The sequence below is a fragment of the Caretta caretta genome, chromosome 25, assembly GCF_965140235.1.
Source record: "Caretta caretta isolate rCarCar2 chromosome 25, rCarCar1.hap1, whole genome shotgun sequence".
NCBI lineage: Eukaryota > Metazoa > Chordata > Testudines > Cheloniidae > Caretta > Caretta caretta.
Window position 1 is genome coordinate 13,107,466 of NC_134230.1, and position 26,848 is coordinate 13,134,313.

A 26,848-nucleotide genomic window follows, 5' to 3' on the forward strand; every position below is an offset into this window, starting at 1 on the left:
AGAGTTTCACCTTCCTAAAACCAGCTTGGATTCAACCTGCTGCCCAAGATAAGCAGAGCAAAGGAAGTGCATTCGGTGTTCCACTGCTCATCGCCGTCTGCCTCCGCTGCTCTTCCCTTCCCATGTCTTTCTGGGTCCATGCTGAGCTAAAATGATTCCCAATAAACTTTGGCCAGAGCTAGAGTGGAGAGGGAGGATGGAAGGGGAAGCTGAGAGTATGGGGGAGTCTGCGTTTGGCAGAACTATGTTAGTCAGATTTCGGTTTGGCCGTCCATTACTGCCGCTCCCTGTTGTGTCCATCTTCCTCCTCCTCCTGGCTGCCCTCATCCCCCTCCTCCTCTATACATCCCTCTATGTACAAGTCAGGACTTTCTTCTGCCACAGTCACCCTCTGCATGCAGAGAGGGCAGGTCTTATTCCAGGTCTGGGTTAAGAGCCATTGGTCTATGCATTTGCTGTGATAGGCATGGGAGCAAGACAGGATCTTCAGCATGTCTCCCTTTTCATATGTCTCCAGGCAGATGGCACATTCTGTGTACTTGGTGCCTCTGTTAAACGTGTTGGTGGGGGACTTCTTCCCCTGCTCCTCTCTTCGTGGGTTCCTCCTCTTCCTCCAGATGTGGTACCCCATTATGTATTTCACAATGAGCAGGGTGCCTGTCACTGCGGCCACCAGGATGCTAATTGCCCTGCAGACTGGAAGAATCGGGACATGGGAGCAGTGTCCCAGCAGCTGTAGCCGGCACCTGCAAGCACGCGGGCAGGCGTTCCCGGCATCCTCCTCCCAGGCGAAGTGATAGTATTCAGGGACAAGGATGACGTGAGCTCCTTCCTCAGAGCGGCAAACCTTTCTCAAGAGCTCGGAGGTTGCTTCCCCAGTGAAGACAGAAGGTATCTCGATCCGCTGCCCAATCTCTTCCATGCCAATTGCCATATCCACAAGGGCTTGTGAGTTCACGTTGTGCACGATGGCAGCTCGGTACCCGGCTTGCTGAGCATGTCGGACCTTGGCACCAAAAGTGCAGTCGTAGCGGCGGATGAGCACGATAAAGGCCATGGAGGAGTTGCGGGGCGCTGGCGGGCTTTCGATAGGGTGACAGGCGTTGGCAGGCATCGCCTCGATCAGATAACCTGTCAGTCCCTTGCTGGGGAGTGGAGGCCCAAAGAGTGCAGGGAGAGCACTGAAATCTTGGCTGGTGGAGTTACGGTTGTAAATTGCACGGATAAAGGCTTTGCCGTTGGGCACCAGGAAGAGCAGGACTACAGTGGCCATATGGAAAGGAGACGGGAGCAGTGGCCGCATGCTGGTTGCTAGTGGAGAACTCTCTGTACCGGTGCTGGCTTGGGTCTTGTCTAAGAGGAATCTCTGGCTTCAGAGGCCTTTATGGGGAACAGTGGACTGAAGGTGACTACTGGATCTTCCATGTGTCAGAACAGACTGGACCCTTCCCGCCGGGCAGTGATAGCAGCAGGACTCGACAAGATGTAGTGGGTGTTGGGTTATACCCAAGCCTTCAAGCTTCTGGTTGCAGCTTCCTTTGCTTGTCAAGCTGGTCTGTTTGCTCCCAACTGATTCTTAGCTTCTGCTTCCAGCTGCCAAGCAACCTTCCAGAACCTTCTCCCCAGGTCCTTATGACCTCACTGCCCAGCTGTCCTGCAGCTGCGGACATTTCTCCTTTCTCTCTCCCTGGTGACTCTTCTCCTGGGCAGGCTGGAGTCACCTCCACCTTTGCCCTCTGTGCCTGCTATCCCCTCTTGCCTCCCTGATCCTTCCGTTCTCTGCCTCCCTCTGTTCTCCTCCCCTCTCGAGCTTCCCTCTCTTCCCCAGTAACTTCCTCTTTCCCGTTCTTGGTTCCACCCCACCTTTGTTTCCGTGTCTCCTCCACGTCTCTCTCCATGGCTCACCCCTTGGCCCTCTCTCCTGCACTGTCTCTTATTTAGGGTCTGCCCCTTACCTGGCTTTTCCTTTGGTCCCACTTTGCCCTGTCACCTCTCTGGCTCTTTCCTGAGTCCTCTGCTCCCTATCTGCCCCTGGTTCCCCCTCTCTCTCCCTCCGCCCCCGCCCCAACACACTTGTCTGGTTTCCAATCTCTTCCTGAGGAGAGGCATATAAATGATCAAACCCACCACTGAAGCTCTGCCAGAAATGGCTTGGATGAATGGTAGCTTTTCTTCCCTGGTTAGGGCTGGCTCTCGGCAGACCCTTTGGCCTTGTCCTCTGCACCATAACCGTGGCATGGGTCATATTGCAGCACGACATGTACCTGTTGTGGCTTAGTGCTGTAGAATAGACTTCTCGCCCGGCCTGGGTTACATCACTGCTTCACTGCCTTGTCCAGTCTCTCTCTCTCTTTCTCACGTCCACCCCAGCCCTTACACCATATTTTTCCCTCCCATCCTGTTTGCAAGTCTCTTATTACAAGTTCCCATTCTTTGGCAGGGCTTGAGGCATTTTTAATGGGAATCCCCTGAAGAGGGAAGAGGGGGAATCTGTTGGGTCATCCCCATCCACTCAGGAATGCAGATCCCGGCTCATTTTGTAGTGTAGAGGTAATTCCCTGCTCCATCTGTGGGCTTGGAAGGGCTGCATTTCTTATTATTGTTTCCATCTATGCCACGTACCCAGTTCCAAGACAAATCATAGGGGATGACTTGTGACTAGTAGTTATTTTTATCACAGTAGCACCTACAGGGCCCCAGCCAAGATCAGGGCCCATTGTGCTTGGGGCTTTTGGCACCAGGGGGCTATTACCTCTGAAGCGGATCTTTAATGGCTCCCAATGGGGCAGATTACTGTCATACCAGTGAAAAAGGTCCACAGTAATTAACTTGCACACACTGCAGTTCATTCGAGAAGGAATTCGAGAAACAAGCGGTAAAGGGTTACATTAAGCACATAACTCCTATGTTAGACATTTAAGAACTATACATTAAGAGCTATACATTCCTCTTAGCGAGCCTCTATTTCACAAACATACACAAGCAGGCCCTGTGCTAGCCTCACACAGTTCCTGCTTGGCAAACAGAGAAGGTGGTTACCAATTATATGGATGACTTCTTCTCTCAAGGTCTGTCTCCGCAGTTCTCTGGTCTGTCTCGGATTCCCTTGAGGCCAGGCCTTGGCTGCCTGGAAACCCCTCTGGTCACAGTCCTACTCGAGCCCACAGAGCAGAGTTTTGGCTACTCTGTCTAGCAGCTTCTTCAAGCGTCAATTAAGGAATCCCCGCTCTCTCTCTGATAGTAATTTACTTTGCTTGATTCTTACACTCTTTTTCCTCAGAGGAGTCACATGTCTCAAAAGCATGCCCAGTGAACGTGTGGTTATTACTTTTGTCTGATTAGTATTTTAGAAGGGGCTGTGTGTGTGTGGGATGGGGGGTACCGAACAAAGACCACTCCATGTTTACTCACTCATCAATCATTCACTCTGGCTCTCTGCATGGTGTCCTTGCTGTAGGGTCACTATAACCAGGTCGGCCTGTGCTCCATGCTGGAACTGTGTGCATGTGATATTTACTTTTGCACAGGCCCATATTTGCCAACCAATAGGTTCATTATCAATCGCACACGCAGGATTTGTCCGTCCTTTATCACATCTGCTTCTGCTTAAAGGGAGCCTGCTCCCAGGATCCTCTGCAGTTCTTCAGCCATGTTTAAGTCGTGTCAAGTTGTGCTCACACCATTCATTCAGTACGGCACCATCCCAACAGGTGCTGTACATACAAGAGAAACAGTCCCTACCCTGAAAAGTTTGCAATCTAAATAGGTAAGAGTAGGAGGGGAAACAGAGGCACGTGACTTGCTTGGGATTGTGCAGCAGGGTAAGGGAGGAGCAGGAGCCAGGAATAGAAAGCTATCTCACAAGGTGCTGTGAGGATAAATGCATGAAAAAAGATTTGAGACGTGTTCAGGGCTAGCCCAGGAGATGGGATGGGAGGAGGTGGCTTAGTAACTAATCTTCATCTTTTACAGTGGGTGTAAAATCAGTCCTTATAGTTAACTGGTTGAGAATAAATAGTTTGAAGCTAGTTAGATTTGCTATTGGCTCAGCTCACCATTGCAAATAGAACTGGAATACTTGGATGTTGGCTTTCCGAATACGTATGTGGCTCTAAAGTACTGAACAGCAGGCAGTTCCAGTGCAAAGGTAGGACACGAAGTAAGAGGAAGGTCCTATCCAGAGATGGTGGAGAAAAGTGGTCAATAGGATTTATAGCTGCAATTGTATAGCCAAATTCTGCTCCAAGTTACACTGGCATAAGTGGTCAATAGAATTTATAGCTGCAATTGTATAGCCAAATTCTGCTCCAAGTTACACTGGCATAAACCCAAAATAACTTTGGCTGTCCATAAACGACAAAGTGCATCAGGGACCTTAATTTTCCATGTTTTTTTCAGTGTTACAAAGTGTGGCAAGGGGTTAGTGGGTCTTGAAAATCACCCAAACATGTGTTACTTAATTTATGGACAGGCCCTGGAGTTCAGTGGAGTGACTCTGGATTTACACCCATATAAATGAAAGCAGGACTTGGCCCATAGAGTGGACTTTGGATCATCAGCAGGACTAACACTACTGCCAGCTATGAGCAAATGCACTGGAGCACATCAGAGTGTGACATCTAGGACCACACAAGAGCTATGAGAAGTGGATTTTGTGAGCCAAACTATTTTTTTTTTCCAAAGCACTGATTCCATTTCCCTGTGTTCTTAAGCAGCTTCAATCCATCTTACTGCATTACAGAAACTGTGTTGGTTGTTCTACTGTAGTGAGTAATAACAACTTGTACTTTACAGATTACCCCAGAGAACTATATCCACGGCTTAGCTGTACCACACATTAATGAGTGCAAAGACACCTTGATTTGTGACAATGCATAAAAACTTCTCTGAGAGCAGAGAGAGAGAAGTGGTGCGGATGTAAAAAGGCAGAGGAGTGGGTTAGAAAGAGGGGGATTTGGAGGCAGAGAAAGAGAGGAAAGGAGAAAGGGGTGTGGATTGACTCAGTACAAATTTCAACAGTGGAAGAATGGGTTCTGGAAATTCAGGAACAGAGTTGGAGGAGAAGGGAAAAAAGAAAAAGAAATGGGGTCTTGTTGAGGGCAAAGAGAGATGGAGCAGGAGATAAGCCTTAGGGAGAACAGGGGAAACACAAGTTGTATGTTTTCATACATACAAAGTGTATGGGTGACAACCAGAGGTTTTGTTCATGAAATTATCTGTCTAAGTCTCCCTTTCTCTTGCCCTTGCACTCCCAATAAAGAAGCCCTGCTCAATACAATGAAATCGGAGTTGTCAATGCTAGCAATCCCTGGCCCCAAACCCAGTCATGACAAAGGGAATTGGTGACTGCATCCAGAAGGTAAAGCTGGATTGGTTCGCACTGACCCCAGGTTGAACCTCTTTTGTTCGTACAAAGTACGCAGGGCTGAGGGTTGCCTTCCCAATCTGTCTATGCAGGTGTAAGCTTATATGAAGGGAGGTCACATAGGACTTAATTGTGACTCAGATTGGTGATGCTTGGAGAATCCATACCAGTCACGAGGAAGAGAGAGAATCTCTAGAGAGGCCACTGAGAATGAAATGGAGAGTAGGGAGGGGCACTGAGGCTTGATCGAGCATCATTCCCCAAGTAGTTAAATTCTGCTCCAGTTTCCAAGGTCTTTCCTTTTACTTTCACCTCTCCCCATTCATGTGGACTTATAACCAATAGAGCTAGTTGGAAAATGCCATTTCAACAAAACTGTTTGGGTTTTTTTTTTTTTTTTGAGAAACTGTATTGATTTTGACAAAATTTCATTTAGGAAAAAAATGGAAAACTTCAAAAGTGTCAAACTGTCTTGTTTTTTGAAGTTTTCAGAACAAAAATTTTGATTTTTTTTTGCTTTGAAATTGTCTCTGTTTCATTTATAAATAAATAAAGGGTTGAAATCAAAATGAAATGTTTCAAATTTAGCTAAATTAAATGTTTTAATTAACCCTATCCTAAATTATTTTTGGAATTTTGTTTTGCTTTCCATCTCGATTCAGGACCAAAAAAAAAAAAAAACGGTTGACATCTTACAAAGTTCCCTGGGATGGAAATTCTGTTTTCTGACCATGTCTAATAATCAGTGAGCAGGAAGGGTGAAGAAAGGATCTAACCAGAAGGATCCAGTCACCAGCGGAGATGGATTGCATCCTGTTTGCAGTTGCTTCCATGGAAGAAATCACATTGGTCCTATTCTTATTGAAGTCATCGGGCGCAGGAGTGGACTCTAGGAGCTAAAACCCACCCTGCACGATGATGGATGCCCCGGGCATGTAGGCAAAATCCCCATATTGCAGGAGGGACTCCAAGCTCCATACAGCCTTGGTGAAGAGTAGGAGTCGCTGGTTCTGCGGCCCAAGTTGATTCTCTCCTTCCCCATCCCTCCTCCCCCAGTGGGTTATTAGGGATGCAAGGCAAAATTCTCGGCTGGTGTAATTCCACTGAAGTCACTAGAGTTCTGCCGGTGGGGCATGTGGCAAATCCCCTTTAACTATAGTAGATATTATATGTCAGTCTTCAAGGCTGAAATTCACTCCTGTGCATCAGCCATCACAAGACCTATCCATCACTTATGTCCCACTTAAACCCTGAGAGTAGTTCCTTTCTTAGTGTTGGCTCTTTGCACAGGGATGAGTTTCATCCTTACTGAAAGGTTGCATTTAGGTGGCTGATTACCCTGTATGTAGCCTGAATTGCTCCCTGTGATCTATAGTGCTGACGCTTTCTGGTTGTCTAAGTGCGATAGTTCTCTGCACTGGGTCAGGTCATCAGCATTTTCTTCTGTGGGTCTGGTAAAACTCCTAGCAATATAAAAAACTGCACGCACACACGCGTGTGCACACACACGCACATAAGCCCTTCAATAAAATGCATGAGAAAAATGACAAAAATAAAGCTCTCACCAATGAGATCTATAAATCATTCTTTGGTTCTGTGCTTGAGTCTGGTTATTGCTTAATAGAATATGCGCGGTGAAGCTTGGTTTATGGGAGCAGGGAATATGCCAAAGGGGGCAACAGGGCTCTTTGACAGGCAGTTGAAAATATTGTAGAGCCTTCTGACTGGATCCCATCTATATCTCACTTAGCAAGATTCTATTTGTCTCTGACTGGATCTTTTGGAACTGATCGCCTTCCAATCTCTTTCTGCCTGGGAATATTTCCAACAGGATTCCTCTTTAGCTCTGCTTCTCATTGGAGCTGCAGCTGGGAGGGAAACGGTTTTCCTATCCCACAAAAAGTTTTTGAGATTTTGATAAATGTTCCTGTCTCAGATCAGGACAAAATGTCAAAATATTGATGTTTTTCTCAAACCAAAAGTCTGAAAAAGAAATGGTTTGGGTAGGTCGCAACATTTTGTTTCAATGTTGATCATTTTAAAAACATTTTTTTTATCATAATTGGCTTTGTTTTCAAAACAAAGCATCATTTTGAACCAGAAAACTGGAAATTTTCATTTCAGGAGTTGACAAAAAAAAATCCTCAAAATTTTATCCAGTAGAAAAATTTGTCAAAACCACCCGTTTCCCATGCAAAGTTTCAGTTTCAACCAATTGACATTTTCCAAAAATAAAACAAAAATACCCGTTTTGATGAAAAACTCAGGACCAGCTTTCTGATGGGATCTTTCCTGTCTCCCCACTGATTACAGGATCCCTCGCTATTGTTTCTGGTTGGCTCCAGAACACCTCTGTCATTCTGCTTCTACGCTGGGCCCTTGTTTCAAATATTTTCAGGTTGTTGTGGCCTTTTTGGTATGGAAGGTGTTAGAAGTCAGTTAAATGTAGAGGTAAAAATGGTCTCTTGCTTGCCTCTACTTCGGTTCTCAGTTCAAGTGGTGAAATGGGGACTCCTTCCTGGTAATTGCTCTGCTCTCTCTTAAAATTGCTGACTCCCCTGTGTGGCTTGCTGACATTTAAATTAACAGCAATTATACCAAGCCAGCAGATTGCATGGATTTCAAGGAAAAGAGGAGAGAGCACGTCCAGAAGATGCTGTAATATAGCTGCCTGCCTCTCTGTACTCTCCACATAAGCCTTGCCCCTCCTTTTCCAGCCCCTCCTCTAACCATGCTCTCCCCAACTTTGCTCCTAACCGATGATTAAACCAGAACATTAATTGAACTTGGTTTCACTGTCATGCTGGCCAGATCCTAAGCCAGGGTAAATCTGAAGACAGACAATGGAGTTTCACCGATTTACTCAAACTGAGACTCTAGCTTCTCCATATTTTTCTCTGGTGCATTCTTTCTACAATTTATCCTACATACTGGTTGTAACTTGGATAAAGCAATCTCTAAAGAAGTTACTAATAATCAACCTGTGGCAAATAGGAGCACGTCCCATCCCAGCAATAAGCCAACCTGGCTCTGCAGACAGTTATTCATATTTGATGGAGGGTGGCAGATCAGACAGCTACAGTGCAGGAGGTCAAGGCATCTGTGGCAGACGCTTTAGATTTACAGTGTGATAGTCTTTGATAATGGTAAGCAGAGTGGAGAACCCATCTCTTCCTTTTGTGTCCAGATCTTGCTTCTCTTGAAGCATTTTGTGCCAGTTCAATATCCCGAAATAAAACATTTCCGTTTTAGGAATGTCAGAATATTTCCCTTCAAACGAAAATGTTGAAACGAAACCTTTCAGCGTTTTCCAAATTGAAATTTTTCAGAACTTCCATTCCATGAAAAAATTCAGCATTTCAACATTTCATCCTATTTGGGATGAAAACAAAAGTGGGAATTTTCGGTGGGATGGAAATTCCAAATTTTGTTCAGCTCTAGTTATGACTTTTCCACTCAGCTAAACACCTCACTGCATTTATCCATGCGTTACTCAGCTGGATTACTGCAATGTGTCATACCTTGCGACACCCTGAAGCTTCAAACAATGTAGAATACAGCAGGATATTTTCCTGCTTTCCATATCACAGCACACCTGTGCTCTGTAGGTCGCACTAGCTCGCTGGTTACTTTTGGGTGCAATTCAGGATGTTGGCTCTCATCTATACAGTGCTACAGGGACTAGGCTCTGACTAGCTTTGAACCCCTGCGAAAATCTTACAAAGTCCTTAGTGATTGTGAGTGCCAAACTTGAGACATGGGCTTAATTTTCCGACTGCGTTTTCTGAAAATCAAGCCCTTTTAGTTGTCTCAAAATAAACACCCAAAGTCACTAGCCTCTTTGGAAAAGGCCACAGACCTTCATTCCTCCATGTGACCCTGATGGTTGAGATCTCTCAACAGCCCAATGACCTGAATGCTGACAACTGGTAGAGGGATATTCACACCCAGTGAAGAGCCCTTGGCTCTGGTACTGGTGTAACAGTGTCTGTTGATCTCTCAGTCCTGGTATGTCAGGCCAGACTCTTTTGCATGAAGGGTGTTAATGCATAAAGAGTTTCTATGCTTTATTTTTTAGTGTGAGATTGGGGGCTGATGATGATCAGGAGAGTGTCTCTACATGACCGGCTAGCGTAGCTGGTCATAGGGTATTAATTGACTGTGGTCTGAATCCTTTGCTGGTCTGCGGCTTTTTCAAACTGAACAGGAGATGCACTCAGAGGGTCTCCAAAATGAACAAATTGCTCTTCCTGTAACCAAGAGAGAGAGGAGAAGAATATCTGATTTGGGGCATGTTAGTACATAAATCCTGCCCTTCTAACGGTGTTTAGAAATGCTTGGAAAAATGACCTGAAAAACCCTGGAGAGCAGGAGCTTACATGTACCTGTCATGTCTGCCTCTGCTGAGTGCATAGAGTGATCAGCCAGCCTTCAAAATGCAGCCGATTGTGCAGCCCTTGGAAATGTTTTGTATCTTTTCTCTCTGCCCACCTGCATGGAGTAAATCCTATTTGAATGATTTTCACCTCCAGTCGTCACCACGCCCTGTCTTAAGGGACCATTTTAAAGTATCCTCAGAGTACCCCTGTACAGTTCAGCTGCACCTGTTGCTACAGACTAACCTGTACTCTGCAAGGAATTGTTACTGGGCTCTTGAGTTGCTGCCAAAGGGTAGCTCAGGTGAGGCAGCGTGGTTCAGGGGACAGAACGCTGGCCTGGAAGCTAGGAGAACTACGTTCTAATCCCAGTTCTCCAACTGATCTGCATCAGTCACTTCAGCCAACAGTCAGGTTCTGTTTCCCTGTTGTTCTCTTTAGGTTGGAGCTTGTCATGACAGCCAATGGCTCGCTATGTCTACACAGCATCCCACAAATGGGACTCCAGGCTCAGGTGGGGCCTCTATGCACTGCCACAATGCAATTCCTTAAACTAAGATTCACTGCATGTATTTGTGTATGTCTGTTCCAGCTAGACAAAAGCAATAGGAAATGTGAGTGGATGGGGACCAGAAATTCCCAGGAACTCAATGGTATCAAATGCATTTAATTTCCCCCAGCCTAAGGAGAGTTACATTTGCAGCAGACATTTTATGCCTTTTATTGTGGGGAGTGAGAGAAAGGAGCCAAAACAGAACTGAGCTAAATGCTTCTCAATAGACAGACTGGAGCTAGTGATGGGCAAAAGCTGGGGGCCGTGTGGCTTGGGCTGATATTGGTTTGAGTCTATTACTCAATGAGGGTCATTCTCCAGCTCATCAGACCCTTCCTCAGTGTCCGCACTTTGGTCGTCTTCTTCCTCTCCCTCAATATACTCGTCATCATGACCATCTTCGTCTTCCCCATCCTCTGCATGGTCCTCCTCTCCTGCCGCTTGCTCCTGTGGGTTCCTCCCTCCGTGCAGACTGACATCCTGGGCTTCAGCTGTCACCTGCCTCTTGCAAAAGGGGCAGGTTTTATTCCTGGGCTGGGTGTGAAGCCAGGTGTCGATACACGTGCAGTGATAGGCATGAGAACAAGGGAGGATCTTCAGCTGGTCTCCTTCTTCGTACTCAGCCATGCAGATCACACACGTCTCATACCGGTCTCCCCTTTTGAAGGTGCACAGGGTTATCTTCCGGCCCTTCGTGCACCATCGCGTGCAGACCACAAGCGGGATGGTGCAAATGATCACGTTGATCATGAACCCAAACTCCTGGAGGACATAAAGAATGACGTGGTATGCGGAATATTTAAACATGCGTGGCCAGTGCTGCTTAGCAGTAGCCCACATGGAGGGCGTAGCAGCATCCTGGCAAGAGTTATGAGGATCTTTGGGTGCCACCAGGGTGACATAAGCACCTTTTGCATAACGTGAAGCCCTTCTCAGATGCCTGTAGGCTGATTCCCCTGTGAAGACAGACTGGATCGCAATCTGCTGCCTGATTTCTTTGTCATCAGTTACCATGTTCACCAGATGCTCTGTATTCACATTGTGCACGACAGCGGCTTGGTACCCGGCTTGCTGTGCGTGAAGGACCTTGACACCAAAGGGGCAGTCAGACCGACGGATGAGTGCGATGAAAGCCTCAGAGGAGTTGGAGGATCCCGGCGGGCCTTCTATAGGATCACAGGCGTTTGCAGGCATGGCCTCGATCAAGTACCCCATCAGCCCTTCACTTGGGAGGGGTGGTCCAAAGCAAGCAGGCAGTGCATTGTAACCTACGCAGGTGGAGCCGTGGTCGTAAACCACACGTCCGAAGGCCTCCACGACGGCAACGTCCACGAGCAGGAGCGCGGCGACCACACGGAGAGGGAGAGGGAGAGGGAGCGGGGGCCTCATGCTGAACGCTGATGGGTATCTCTCTGTGCAAGTGCCCGGGCTGGGCAATGAGGAAAGGCGTAACTGTGAAGGATCTTAGGAGGCAAACACACACTTATCAGCCTGTCTGAGTGGTATCAACATAACGTTCCTGGAGTCTTTGCAGAAGACAGAAGCAGCAGCAGGATGATAACTATACCCCACCTCTTCCCTGGAAGCTTCTGCAAAAGGCTTCCTTCAGTTCACCATGCTGGTGTGCTCGTTCCCTGGGCTCCACCCTCTCTCTCTCTTTCTCTGTTGCTCCTTGTCTCCAGCTGCTAGGCAACCTTTCCTCCCCACCTCCCCAGGGCTTTGTGACATCACCCAGTGACTGCTGCACTTCCCCAGGACTTGGTCTCTGTAACATCACTGCCAATCTGCCTTGCACCTTTCTCTCCTCCTCTCTTCCCTAGTTCTCTCCTGGCCACCACTCTTCCATCTTTCTTGGACCCAGTTCTGTCCCAGTCCAACCTCTGGTAAGTTATCAGTATTTCCTGCTGCACTCAAGGGGAGTTGCTCACATCCTTCTGAGGGATAAATGCCCTTTCTCTTGACAGTCCTCCCACTGCAAATGGAAATTCTTCACCTTGGGTATGGACGTGATGCCTGGAGAACACTGCACAATAGGAACGATCTGTTAGGATCATCCTCTCCCATGCGGGAGGGGAGATATCAGCCCAGGTTGGTTGACTGAATTTGCTTTCTGCTTTAAAAACGAAAAGCCCCACCTTTTTCTTTCTACGAGTGTGATCCTCTAGTGGACATCAAAGCACCTAGAGCTACAAGGCCTGAGCTTTTTGTCATTAGATAATGGAAATAAATAATCTAAACAAGTTAATCATCATTCAAAATAAAACCAGCAGAACTTGAAATGACATCCATCTGTCCATCCACGCAGAGTGAAAAAACCCGATACACTATTGTCGAGACTCGCAGAAGCACGTAGGTTCCATTTAAGGAACCAAAACAAGGGGTCAGATTTTCCAAGTGCGCAGAACACTGGATTCATGCTGGGTGTTGACTGAGCTTTTCTGAAATTGTGGCCTCGGGTCACAATGGGAGCTGCTGGCCACCAAAAGATCTGGCAGTGCTGCCAATTCTCGTGATTTTATTGCAAGCCTCATGCTATTTGTTGTTTACCTCAAAGCTCCAACTGCTGGAGTCAGGGGATTGAAAGAGAATCTCAGCTTTCATTTAAATTTCTAGCCCTCATGGGGGCAGAGAAAGATTTAAAATGTGTCCCTAAAGGCTCAGAAACTGGAAGGCGAATAAGAAGATCCCAAACATTTATTACTCAGAAAAGTCTCATGATCTGTAAGCCAACCTCATGACTTTTGGGTGTGTTCTGACACATGAATTTTGAAAGTGTAGGGCTAACAGTGCTGCTGGCTCTGCTGTGGGAATGGAGCACTTGAAATTCTGGCTTTGAGCTCTTTGGAATACCTGCCTACATGAGCCTGATATCCAGAGGTTCTCAGTCTCCCACTGAATTCAGCTGGTGCTGTGGATGCTCAGAGTCTCTTGCACTCGGTCCCTAAAGAGCTGCACCTTCAGTGGGCAACTCCTCGCTGAACTATCCCCTTTAAAGTATCCCCAGTGGTCCAATATGGCTTTGTTAGCCCTGTAGTTAATTAAAGACTCACCTGTACTAGGCAACTGATTGTTACTGGCCCCATGGGCTCTGTGTAAAACAGGTTTCATTGTATATATTTTCCTCCTGGAGAAAACCACAGGAAACGTTAGTGATCTGTGTGTGTGTGTGTGTGTGTGTACACCAGAGACTTCCAGCAGCTGTGATCTCAAACTCATTTTATTTTCCCTCATCTAAAACGTTTTACACTTGCAGAGGGACATTTCAATGCATGTCCATGTCCAAAGGTCTATTTGGCAACAGTCACTTGCTGTTTGCAAATTGGACAAGTCTTACATTGGGGCTGGATGAGGAGCCATGAGTCTATGCACGTGCCATGATAGACATGAGAACAAGGGAGGATCTTCAGCTGGTCTCCTTCTTCATACTCGGCCATGCAGATCACACATGTAACATATTTGTCTCCCGATTTGAACGTGCTCATGGTTATCTTCTGCCTCTTCCGACACCACCTCATGCAGCCCACAACTAGCAGGGTGCACACGATCATGCCGATTGCCATGCCAAACTCCTGGATGAAAAGAGAAATCATGTGTTTGGAGCAATATCCAAACTGGAGATCCCAGTAGTGCCTAGCAGTGTCCCCGATGGAGAACTTTGCATTGTCCCAGCAGGGATTATGATAATGTTCAGGTACCACTAGAGTAACATGAATGACTTTTTCAGAGTCCATAACCCTTCTTAGCTGCTTGGCGGCTGATTCCCCAGTAAAGACGGAAGGAATTCCAACCTTCTGCCTGATCTCTTCAACATTAGTCACCATTGTCACCAGTTTCTCTGAGTTCACATTGTGGACAATAGCAGCTTGATAGCCAGCTTGCTGAGCATGAAGGATCTTAACCCCCAGCGGGCAGTCATGCCTACTTATGAGTGCGATGAAGGCTGTCGAGGAATTGCTGCCTGCTGGTGGCCCTCTGATAGGGTGACAGGCATTTGCAGGTGCCGCCTCAATCAGATAACCCCTCAGGCCCTCTCTTGGGACAGGAGGCCCCAGGCATGCAGATAACGCTCTAAAATCTATGCAGGTGGAGTTCTGCTTGTAGACCACGTAAACAAAGACTTCAGCCATGGGCGCCTCTAAGAGCAGGAATACAGTGATCAGGCAGAGAGGCATCCACAGCAGAGACCACATGCTGGCAGCTGCTGGTGGTCTCTCAGTGTGCTGACCTAGTTCCTATCTAATCGCAGCCGCTGGCTTCAGAGGACTCTATGGGGAACAGCAGGAGAACTCAGCTCTGCTCATCTTCTTTGATGTCATCAGTGAGACATGCTGAAGCCTTCTAAGGCAATAACAACGACAGGACAAGGCGGGTGATTGTCTCCCAGTCCCTTCCCTTAGAGCTACTGTTAGCAGCTTCTTTCACTGCATAGTCCAGCTGGGTGGCTCCCAGCTGATGCCTCCCTTTCTCATTAGCTGCATGCAGCTGCCCAAGTCTTTGTGACATCACTCACTGTCTGCTCTGCTTTTCCCAGACCCTGTCTCTGGGCCCCAGTAAGAGACAAGGCTTTTGTGCAAGGGAGTGGGAGAGAGAGAGAGAAGGGAAATTCGGAAGTGCCGAAAGCAGAGAAGTGAGAAGACTGAGATGAGATGCCATCCAGCCCTGACGGTGGAAGAAGGTAGTAGCAACCCAGCATTCCTTAGTTCTAGACGATGACAGGAAGCCGCAGGAACCAGAGCCTCTTAGAGGGCATGGGCTAGTTGTGAGGTGGACCCCTGTGAGGCTGGACAGACACCGTAGTGATGGGTGCTCTTATAAAAAGCCTAGGCAGCAGGGTGGTCTTGTGGGAACATCTGAAGGACTAAATAGGCCTCTAAGCTTTTGGGTGAGTTTATTCTAAAACCTGGAACCTTCCTTCATTTCTCATATGACTATTTGCCCGTTTGTGCATATTTTTACATGCTTGTGCCGGGTTTGAGGCATATTCCGGTGCGTGTTTTTGCAATATTGACGCTGGGTTGGGTGACATCATCTTGTATTACAGTAGCACCTTGCGATGCCAACCAAGGTCAAGGCCCCATTATGCCAGAGGTTGTACAGACACACAGTCAGAGAGAGAGAGTCCCTAGCAGCCTCCCCCATTCTCCAATTCATCTGTGATCAGATTGGCAGAGGGTCTGGAGAGTTCAGATGCAACTGCAGGCAAGGAGCGAAGCTTCGTTCCACATATAATCCTGCAATCGAGGAGAGAAGCATGCAGCACAGAGACCAAATGGCTCATCGGATTTCAAGGAGTTTATTTTATTCTGTTTTCCTTAATACTACCCTGATATTACTTTTTGAGGTCTCCAAGCTCCATAGGTGTTACAGTCACGGCATGCATGTAAGACAGGGAGGCTGAGCTGCAATTAGGGCCATGAGTGGATTTGTCTTTAGAAATGATCATTCTTATTGCTTCATATTAGAGTAATGTGTCTGGTATGTTTACACAGCCCGTGACAGCGAGCCTCCCAGCCTGGGCCGATCAGAAGTGACCTTCCCAAGGCCACACAGCAGAGCCAGCAATAGTCCCAGTCCTGTTCCCTAAGTGCTGGCCTGCACGCCCTCCCCTATAGAGTGGTCTATAATAGGAATAACTGGGTTAGGAAACCTGATAGATCTTTCCAGTTTCTATGACATCTGTTGCAACAACAACTGTTGCACAGAGAAGTTGTTACACCAGGGTGGCATCATAGGTTGGGTAACTAGTGCCATTAGCAGGAAGGTTTTTGGCACTAAGAAGTCTGGTTGGATTAGAGTCTAACTATAAAGAGGGGATCTGGGAGCAGAAGGGGGAGTGGGGAAGGGACTGAAGCAGAGAGGAGGCCAGCGTTTGGGGGAAATGGACACAGGGCATGGAGCAGCAAGTGTAAGGCTGGAGGGACAAGCGTCAGAGAGGAGGGATCTTTTCTGGAAGGCAAAGGAGAAGTGGCTGGAGAGCAGGAGTGAGAGAGAGGGGAAATGAGGCCAGGGTTAGCGTATGGAGAAGGGAGGGTCTAGGGGAGTGAGGAAAGGGAACAGAGACTGATATTTTCAATGGAGCTGAAGGGAGTTAGGCACCGAAATCCCATTGAAATTCACTGATGCACAAGGTTTGCAAGAGAAACCGCTCGAGGAACATGCTGTATTCCTTACAACCAGCATTTAGGATAAACTGTATCTCCTCAAACCCGCCCCACCCCCCCCGCACTCCCAGATATACTCAGTGAAAATCTGCGTGAGTCATGCATGCATGTGTTAAATATGTTACAGCCACTCCTGGATGTGTCCTCTACCCATATCCTCTGGGGTCTGTGCAATCTACTTCCTCAGTATAATTGCGACTTATTTAAATGTCAACAAGCCACATATGGGAGGCAGCAGTTATGTGAGAGAGCAGAGCAATTACAGGGAACAGGTCCCATTTCACCACTCGAACAAAGATCCAAACTAGAGGAAAGGAAGAGACCATTTACCTCTCTATTAACCGATCACTTACACTTCCTATACTATTCTCTTACAATCCACTGTTGGGCTGGAACCCTCTGTAGAAGCCGAAACCCAAGACCAGATATTGCTTTAACTTATCCCAGTGGAAATCCTGAGAGACTCCTGTGAAGTCCAGGGAGTTACTCTGGATTTACACCAGTGTAATTGCCACCAGCATCTAGTTCACAGGAGACTGGTCCTGCCAGGAAGACTCAATCAGCAACTGAGATATCGAGGTGACTGGCACTGTCATATGGACATCGCTGTAACTCTAGCAAAGATTGTATTTCTGGCCTCAGATCTAACGTCAATTAGAGCTGCTTCAACGGTGAAATAGATCTGGATGTTTTATTCAAAGGCTTTTGCAGCACTAGAAAAGCAGCCCAGCCAGGTGTGTGATGTGGGTTCATAACTAATGTGTCTCATTGTTCTTTATTATTTGCATTATGGTTGTATTTAGCATCCCAGCGGGGTGCATATGTATTAGGTCCATTATCCTACATTCTGGACTATGCTAGTTCTCTGTGTTTATACTGAGCTCATAACGCTAGTGGCGAGAGCTGATACACTGGAATAAAATGACTGACATTCTCCTGGCTTTCTGGGGACTTCCCTATTCCTCACTCCCTGCGCTCATAAACCTAAATTCACTGCATGTATTATATCCACCAACAGCCAGCTTCCAATGCAGACTCATAGCTAGGGCTGACTGGAAAACAAGAATTCCATTTCACACACACATACACGAAAATTGAGTATTGGGCCTTTGTTTTCATTCTGCATTGGAACGAAATCTAGGCCTATTGAATGTTTTATTTTTGCAAACAAAGAAAAAAAAACAGCAAGAGACCTAGCTCAGGATAGCTAATTGGTTTAGGGTGCTTACCTGGAACGTGTGAGAGTCTGGTTCAAGTCCCTGCTGTGCCTGATCTGGGGCCCTGTCTCTCAATCTCACCTGTTGGTGCTGTTTCACTTTGTATAAATAAATGTTAATTGGGGAAGAGAGTGTAGCCAAGTGGTTAAGGCACCTACATGGGATGTGAGAGATCCAGATTCAAGTCTCTGCTCTAAATCAGACAGTGGCTTCTGGCTATTCTGGGGTTTCTCTCTCTCTCTCTCCATCCTGGACCTGAGAAACTTTCTCAACAAATTGGCATTTTCTGAGGAAAAAACATTTGTCAAAAATAATTCCTGACCACCTCTCCCTATAGGTCTCTTTTAGCAAGAGGTGGGGTGTGTGTAGTATTTCATAGATAAAATATATATTTTTACTATTCAGTGGGATGGTTTTTAGGATTATGATGATTTGTCATACAGGGCTGGGGGGGGGGGGCTTTTGATGATCTCCTGGTGAATCATAGAATCATAGAATCATAGAATATCAGGGTTGGAAGGGACCTCAGGAGGTCATCCGGTCCAACCCCCTGCTCAAAGCAGGACCGATCCCCAATTAAATCATCCCAGCTAGGGCTTTGTCAAGCCTGACCTTAAAAACTTCTAAGGAAGGAGATTCCACCACCTCCCTAGGTAACGCATTCCAGTGTTTCACCACCCTCCTAGTGAAAAAGTTTTTCCTAATATCCAACCTAAATCTCCCTCACTGCAACTTGAGACCGTTACTCCTTGTTCTGTCATCCGCTACCACTGAGAACAGTCTAGAGCCATCCTCTTTGGAACCACCTTTCAGGTAGTTGAAAGCAGCTATCAAATCTCCCCTCATTCTTCTCTTCCGCAGACTAAACAATTCCAGTTCCCTCAGCCTCTCCTCGTAAGTCATGGGTTCCAGTCCCCTAATCATTTTTGTTGCCCTCCACTGGACTCTTTCCAATTTTTCCACATTCTTCTTGTAGTGTGGGGCCCATAACTGGACACAGTACTCCAGATGAGGCCTCACCAATGTCGAATAGAGGGGAATGATCACGTCCCTCAATCTGCTGACAGTACCCCTACTTATACATCTCAAAATGCCATTGGCCTTCTTGGCAACAAGGGCACACTGTTGACTCATATCCAGCTTCTCGTCCACTGTAACCCCTAGGTCCTTTTCTGCAGAACTGCTGCCGAGCCATTCGGTCCCTAGTCTGTAGCGGTGCATTGGATTCTTCTGTCCTAAGTGCAGGAGACTGCACTTGTCCTTGTTGAACCTCATCAGATTTCTTTTGGCCCAATCCTCCAATTTGTCTAGGTCCCTCTGTATCCTATCCCTACCTCCAGCGTATCTACCACTCCTCCCAGTTTAGTGTCTTTTGCAAACCTGCTGAGGGTGCAATCCACACCATCCTCCAGATCATTAATGAAGATATTGAACAAAACCGGCCCCAGGACTGACCCTTGGGGCACACCGCTTGATACCGGCTGCCAACCAGACATGGAGCCATTGATCACTACCCATTGAGCCCGACAATCTAGCCAATTTTCTACCCGCCTTATAGTGCATTCATCCAGCCCATACTTCTTTAACTTGCTGACAAGAATACTGTGGGAGACGGTGTCAAAAGCTTTGCTAAAGTCAAGGAACACCACGTCCACGTGAAAGCCGTGGCATTATAGTGCTAACAACAGTTGCATCAGCGGGTGTAACTCACCCCACAGGGCAGTCAATAGGCAGACCGTGGGCCAAATCTGCACTGCCAGAGGCTCTTGAACAGACCCCAAAATCTTTTTATTTACTTATTATTGTAACGATTGTTATTAGTTTTTAATTATTTTTTCTGGAGTCTGGACCTTGATTATACCTTGGCCAAGAAATCTGGACTGTGACAAAGAATAATTGACTACTCCTGCCCACACACTGACTAATCTTCTCCCTGTCCTGTAGCAAGCTTCTCCTGGGTGGAGTCCTGCAGAACCCCACTGAGGTCAATGGGGTTCTGCAGAAACATAAGGTTCTGAATGGAGGGACTCCACTGTAGGATCGGGGGTTGAGTTATTTTGTCCATCTAAAGAGTGAGGCTTGGATATAGATTAATAGATTTTCCGACAGGAAGGGACCATTGTGGTCAACTAGCCTATAACTCACCAGACCACTTCTGCACAGATGTTCACTTTCACTGTAGTGCGGTGAAAGGTGTCACGCCAGGTTCTCAGCTAGTGCAAGTCGTTGTAGCTAGATGGACTTCAGTGAAACGATGTTGCGTTACGTCAGCTGAAGATCTGGCCCTCTATCTCAAATATCCATTAGAGGGAGAGAGAGAGAGAGATTGTGGGATATTTACGCTCATATACACCAGCGTAAATCAGGAATAACATCACTGAAACCATTGGATTTACCCTGTTGGGAAGGAGACCAGAATCAAGCTCAGAGAAAGAAAGTAAGATTTCCTTGTGAGCTACAGTCCCTGTTAACTTGGTTACGCCTCCCCGCCCAGCAATCCCGCTCACTTCCCTCCCCACAGCACATGCACAAACAGGGGTTTCCCCTGCCTCTGGCTCTTTTCTGCATTTCCCGTGGGAGGAGACAAAATCCCCCTTCCAGGTTATTACAGAGTTACACACATGATTATCTTGTCTCTAAATGAGACAGCGGATTACATGACGGTCACTTCTGGACCTGCTCACATGTACCACTGATCTGCAGAGATGTCTCTTAAGGGTACAGTTAAGAAGTGAGTAGCCCACTGCGCCAAACTCAGAGGTGCTCTGCTGAAGTCAGTTGCACTGAACATAATTTGAGCTCCCACGTCCGGCAACTGGACTCCTGTGATATCAGTGTACTCTGTAACCAGTGTCACCAGAGAGTGCCACTGAGGGGGTTCTTTTTTCTTGATGATATTTGTACTGGAGAGAAATAATATCTTGCCCTTATGCTATACATCCCAGGATCTCAGACCAGTTTGGATGGCAAGTATCCTCCCTATTTAACAGATGGGAAATTGAGGCATGGAGAAGGGACGTGACCTGCCGACATTCACACACTGAGTCAGTGGCAGAGATGGGAGTAGAACTCCAGGAACCTGAGTCCAGCAACCCCCCCATCTTACACTGCCTTTCCCTACCACTACACATCTCAGCACCTGTGCATCAGGGTTTGGGGAGAAATAACTAAACATGATAGGGATCACAGACCTTTGAAATTCAATTTGACTAAGTCTTAAACTGCTTCAGTCCATTGCTTCAACCAATGGTTTATATTATGGCTCGCTATTCCATTGACTATCATTCCAGCCTCTTGCAGGCTTTCTTTTCCAGGAGGGAGAGTTTATTGACTGATGGGAAAGCTTGGGGTGCATGGAAGCATAAATCTTCTTAGCAATCTCTGATTTCCCCTCCCCTCTTTGGTCTAGATGCCCCATTTCTCATCCCCCTCTCACTACTTGTCTGCTTGCCACTGCCTCATCTGTCTCTCCACACACAGGGTCAAGTGCTCCCCAGTGATGTGGGAGTTATTCGCACCCTGCTGCTGGAGAATTGGGCCCCTAGAATCCTTTCACTGGCTTTTCTCCCCCTCCTTGCTCCTTGCCAAAGTCCTGTCCCCTTCTTCCTTCTCTGCCTTCAAGGCTCCTTCCCTGTGCAGCCAATCCTCCTCTCTATCTCCTTTTGTTCCTGCTCCCTCATCCCCCTCCCTTCCCACTGAGAAGCTCTCTGCATTGTTGTGACAAATCAAATTACCCCGTTGTGTGCGTGCCCTCCTGAATACATGGTGCAGCTAAACTGTGAATACAGTTCCCTGGGGTAATCTGGAAAGTACAAGTTGTTATTACTCAGTACAGTAGAACAATCAACACAGATTCTGTAATGCAGTAAGATGGATTGAAGCTGTTTAAGACCAGAGGAAAATGGAATAGCTGCTTTCTGAAAGGAGTTTAGCCCACACAATCCAATTCTAATGAGAAAGGAGGCCAGAGCTAAAGCCTGGATCTGAAAATCATCTAATTTGGGAAGTGGGTGTGCATACGGGAATCGAGACCCAGATCTAGATTTTGCATTGCCAGATGCCAAATGCCCCTTGTAGTCACACCAGTTCAGCAAAGTACTTAAGCACATGACTAATTTGAAGCATATGAGCAATTGCACTGATTTCAATTACACCACTCAAGTGCTGAAAGTCAAACATGTGCTTAAATCCCTTGCTGAATCGGGGTGATAACGGGAAGAGACAAAACCTTGGATATGAGAACCCCAGACTTTGAGTTTCTCAGCTATGAGGCTGCAGATCTGTACTTTATGGCTGTGGTCCATATTTAGACCTAACACTGTGTGTGTGCGTTTATTTTCTGACGTAAAGCTTCAGCGATGTTCCGAGCCCTTAGGTGGCCCCAGAAGCCATGAACTGTCTTACCTGATGGAGGACAAGTGCTCATAGCTGGGTGGGACAATGCTAGTCCTGCAAAGTGAACCAAAGAGTAAGCCCAATCTGGCTATATAAAGTGCTGGTCATCTTTCTTCCATCTGCTGTAGGCCTTGGGAAGCAGAGAAAAGCCATAACGCACTGTGCTGTTGCCATTCATGATCTCCTGAGGGAGAGCCCCTTCATCTCTGAACCTGGCTGGGAGGAGGGAGCGCGGCTGTCAGCTCAGAGAGCTTGGCAGTGGCCACCAGGATATACAGCGCTGTTCCACAGGACCAGGGAGCAGTGTTGCTTGAATGCATATGCATGTATTGGATCCAAAGCCTTTCTGGGTAGGAGAGAAGCAGAGAATGCTAAAGTCTTCAGTGCCCCCGTGTTTAATTGACAGTCACTGTAGGTTACAGGCGCAACCTCCTGCACAGAGCTGTAACTAGGCATTTTTTACTGTCCGGGGCGAGCAAGCATATTTGCGCCCCCAATCTTTTTTTTCCAGTCGTTTTCCACCCCTTTTTTCATCCCCTGTGTCTTTGCACCCTGGGCAGCTGCCCCGCTTGCCCCGTCCTGGTTATGGCCCTGGTCTTGCAAGTTATAGCTGAACTGCAGGGCCCTCCTCCGCTGAGCGGTGTAGAATTTCCAGGCTGATGGAGTGGCCGCGTGTGCAGTCTCCCATTGCCCAAGGATTAATGCGGTCTCTGCTTTGGTCTCTTGCTCACAGGAAAGAGATCACAGACAACAATATTTCAGTAGCCAGAGGCTTTCACCTGTGCCGCGCTGGGTCTGACCTGCCATAACACGTCATTGTCGATTTTAAAGCATGGCCTGCACTCTTTGGGCCTTCTCTCCCGGGAGATGGACCAATCAATTATTTGATCAGGGCCGAGCCTGAAACATGTGTCTCCCTGTAGAAGGTCCACTTGGCATCCAGCAACTCTGCCTTCATTGCACTCGTCCATAGGTATGACTGCCCATTGGGTGCCAACCACTAACAGCCTGGAATGAAGAAGACACTTCCACTGCAGGTCAGTTATTCCATAATTAGGCATTGTGGCATTTCCTACACGTGTCTCTGAAACATCTCACACTGGCCAATACCAGAGGCAGGATACTAGCAATTTCTGTGTTCCAAGCTGTCCCTAGGATTTTCCACCCAGCGTCTCCTCTGTCCTAGTTTCCTCTGGACCAAAAGACACACTGTCCCCCCCTCCATATCTGGGTTGGGGCTGATTGGACCCATTCACCAGGGTGGCTTAGCAGTGGCTTGAATCTTAATTTAGGTTTTTAGCACCTGAAACTAGAATGACTCAGCAGAGGAGTCTTGCATGTGACTACAGGACGTAAGTTCTGGTCTACACACAGGGTTGCTCCAATTTAACTATAGGTGTGTTTTTAAACCAATTTGGGTAAACTGGTGACAATTTGTTGTATGGATGCCCCAATATCAGTTGAAACTTGCCGTCTATCGGTTTAGCTTGAACCTGTACACTAGGACTGGTCTACACCCAAACTGGAACCAAACTCATGAAATCATTTTGAACTCAAACCTCTTTTGATCTTGGCCAAAGTCTGTTTTTACTCACTTAAGTTCAATCAAAGTAGGACACATGTTGCCCAAAATCAGAGTGACCACCCAGATTTGCACCAAAATAGCTTATGGTGCAGGTACAAATGTTGGAATGTTACTTAAGAATGATGAATGCTGTGTTTGGATTTGTTACTCAGGTGCTATTTTTGTACTGTATAGTGGTCTGACTAGGTAGTAGAGCATAGCCACCTAATAGCCTTTCTAACAGAGAGACAAGATGGGGGAGGTAATATCTTTCATTGGACCAACTTCTGTTGGTGACAGAGACAAGTTTTCAAGCTACATAGAGCTCTTCTTCAGGTCAGAATGAGTAACCTTTATGCCTCTAGTGGCTCATGGGGTTCACCAACACCAATCTGAACAGAGTTGGTCAGCCTGGGAGAACCAGATAAGTCACACACCGACATTCAAGAGACTGCGCTGCCTAGAAGTTGGATCTTTTCTGCTCCTGTAATTTAGGAGGAAAGCCTAGCTTGTCGTGAAAAGTAAGCTCAGATGAGTCTAAAGATCCGTGTAGGCTGTGTGTTATTTTAAAATTCTTTTTTCTCCGATGCTTGGTTCCAACTGCTAAATAAATAGACTTTGTTTCAAGAAGGCCGTTGGTTAAACTCATAGGTCACAGATTCCTGAAGGGAAGAAACATAGATGCCCGAAGCCCAGTTTGGGCCTGCAGGATGGCAAGAAGTCGGTATAAATGAGATAGGGTTCGCAGGCCGCGTCTGCGCTGCAATCAGAGGTGTGACTGCCAAAGCTTTGATATAGCTAGTGTGAATAACAATAGCAGTGTACAAGCCTGCAGGGCCTTACACTTAAATCACTACAGCGACACTGCTGTAGCCCTTCAGTGTAGAGACTTATTACAGTGACAGGAAGGGTTCTCCCCTTGCTGTAGTTAATCCACCTCCCGGAGAGGCGATAGCTCGGTCGATGGAAGAATTCTTGTCCTAGCTCTGTCTATACCAAGGGTTAGGTTGGCAGATTTTTCACACCCCTGTGTGATATAGCTGGGTTGGCCTAACTTTTTTGAGTAGACCTGGCCTGGGTGCCTAGGCTGTGCACCTACAGCTTCACTGCTACCGTTATTTGAGCTAGCTAGATAAAAGCTAGCTTGCGTGTGGCTACACCTGCTGCATTCACACCTCTGATTGCAGTGGAGACATACCTTTTATACATCCCCTAAAGCTGACTACATGGAGCCAGTCCTGGTCAAATTCCATCAGGCACAGCGCACTGTTCTGCATCATTACCCTGGGAAGCCAACCCGTGGATTCCCTACGTGAGTTCTGGGAGCGAGCATCTGCAATCAGAAAGCATCACCTTCATTAGCAAAGGTCCGTCTCCTCCCCTTTCCCATTTCACCCGCTGCTGTTGATTAAGTTTCTCTTTGCTGCTCTTCCAGGAAGCCACAGGCCTGTTGTTTTGGAGATAGCCTTAATTTGTTTACTCGGGCATATGTTCTGTCTTGTACGATGATGCTTCACAGCTGGTCTCAAGCAGCCCACGGCAGAGGAGCACCAGCGGATTAAGTTTAAAGCAAGGAAGTCTATCAAAGCCACCCTGACGTGCTAATCCAAGTGTGAGCGCTATGATATTGATGGGGCAAAGCGTGTTGCCCTATTATTGCAGATAAGCATCTTTACGCTTGTTGCCATCCCCCTCGCAAGATAGGCACGCTCAGGGTTTGTTTGTACAGCGTATCATTTAACCATGAAGATTTAAAGATTCAAAAAATGAAAAGAAAAAAAAAAACCCTCTAGTTTACAATGCAAAAGCTTTGAGAAAGCAAGAGAATCAGCTGTTTACTTTGGAATGTTAACTAGAAGGCCACCCAGACTGCTATTGTTCAATCACACTATCAAAGGATAGATGTGCCCCTTCACAGTGTATCGGCCTGCCAGTGTCAGCCATGTTTGTGGGCGTGCAAACGGCACTGGTAGGCAAATCCAAGTGATCAGGCGCCCCTGCGTTGGAGCTGGTTCCCTGCCGCCTTACAGTTTGCTCATCATTTACACCAGGGTGTGCTGCCGGATGGACATTTGGTGGCCAGATTTTCCCAATCACTCGGCACCCAACAAGCCGAGCTCTTTTGAAAACCCTCTCGCTTCTTTTGGTACCTAATGGGAGCTGGCGTCTGCCGAGACGTAGCAGAACTCTCCCACTGCGGGAAGCCGGCTCCCTATGTCTGCTCCTGAGCGCATCTCCCTGGAGCTGCGCTCTGCCAAGCCTGGGGAATGTGCGCATGCCAGGGACTTCGCTGACACAGGTCCATATTATGTAGGAAGGCATCTGCCGGTGCCACCTTCCCCAACACCCACGAATAGCTGGGTGTAGCCCAGTCGCTTGGATGCTTCTGACATAGGTTCTGTCTTGATGGTACGGATTCCCTCCCTCAGCTCTCTCGCAGGCTCTGTAAGCAAAGCCCTTTGACTTTGGCTCTTTTGTGAGCTTGGGACGGGCCCACAGGGTGCTGTGTGCCCTTTGGACTGGGGGATCTGAGCCACACAGTTCAAACTCAGACTGCCCCAAGGCTCAGGGTGTTTGGAGCTGGGGATGTGGTTTAGGCTCACCGTGTCATTACCCCAGATGTGGATGTTATGAGCCAGATTGTGCTGGATGGACGTGGCCCAGAACTGACAGGCATGATGGAGTTGCATCTCGGGATCCCCAGGTGGCATCGGGATTGAAGGAGATACAGAGTCTCTCGGGGATCCCAGGCAGTGACCCACTGATACTCCCCTTAGAACGATGCAGCGTGTGCCCAGCCAGCTGTGCCATCTTTCTCCCTGGGGGCGGGGGTGCAGTGGCTCCTTGTGCTCAGTCGAATGTAGGGAGGGGGCATGAGAGAGAAAGCAAGCTCCTTTTGTCCTCCCCTTCCTTGTGCATCCATCCCGGAGACAGGCATAATCTAGCCCTAGATGTGCTCAGAAAGGCCATTTAGATGCTTCAGATCCATTGTCAAGCTGTTTTCTCTTTTTTAAAAAAGTGATCCTGGTTTAATTTGCCTGTTTGCAAATGGCTCCTAAATAACACGCTTGTCTTTGGCCAATTGATCAAAAGGATTCTCCTTGTGCATCCAAACTGTGACATTTGCCTCCTGGATTAGCTGCATTTCTGGGGCATTAGTTGCCCTTTTTGTTTTTAAATGATTTTTTTTTCAGGTTGAAGCCGAGCCACATAACTA

The 26,848-nt window shown here is 47.3% G+C and overlaps 2 protein-coding genes and 1 pseudogene across 2 annotated transcripts; all 3 read right to left on the reverse strand.

Annotated features, from left to right (window-relative positions):
• Positions 1-274: 274 nt before the first annotated feature.
• Positions 275-1,303, reverse strand: LOC125627256 (E3 ubiquitin-protein ligase RNF167 pseudogene; annotated as a pseudogene).
• Positions 1,304-10,594: 9,291 nt separating this feature from the next.
• LOC125627255 (E3 ubiquitin-protein ligase RNF167-like) lies at positions 10,595-11,683 on the reverse strand. Its single transcript, XM_048831172.2, has one exon. The coding sequence runs from the start codon at positions 11,681-11,683 to the stop codon at positions 10,595-10,597; it is 1,089 nt and encodes a 362-aa protein (XP_048687129.1).
• A 1,898-nt stretch (positions 11,684-13,581) lies between these two features.
• Positions 13,582-14,484, reverse strand: LOC125627257 (E3 ubiquitin-protein ligase ZNRF4-like). Its single transcript, XM_048831174.2, has one exon. The coding sequence runs from the start codon at positions 14,482-14,484 to the stop codon at positions 13,582-13,584; it is 903 nt and encodes a 300-aa protein (XP_048687131.2).
• Positions 14,485-26,848: the final 12,364 nt, after the last annotated feature.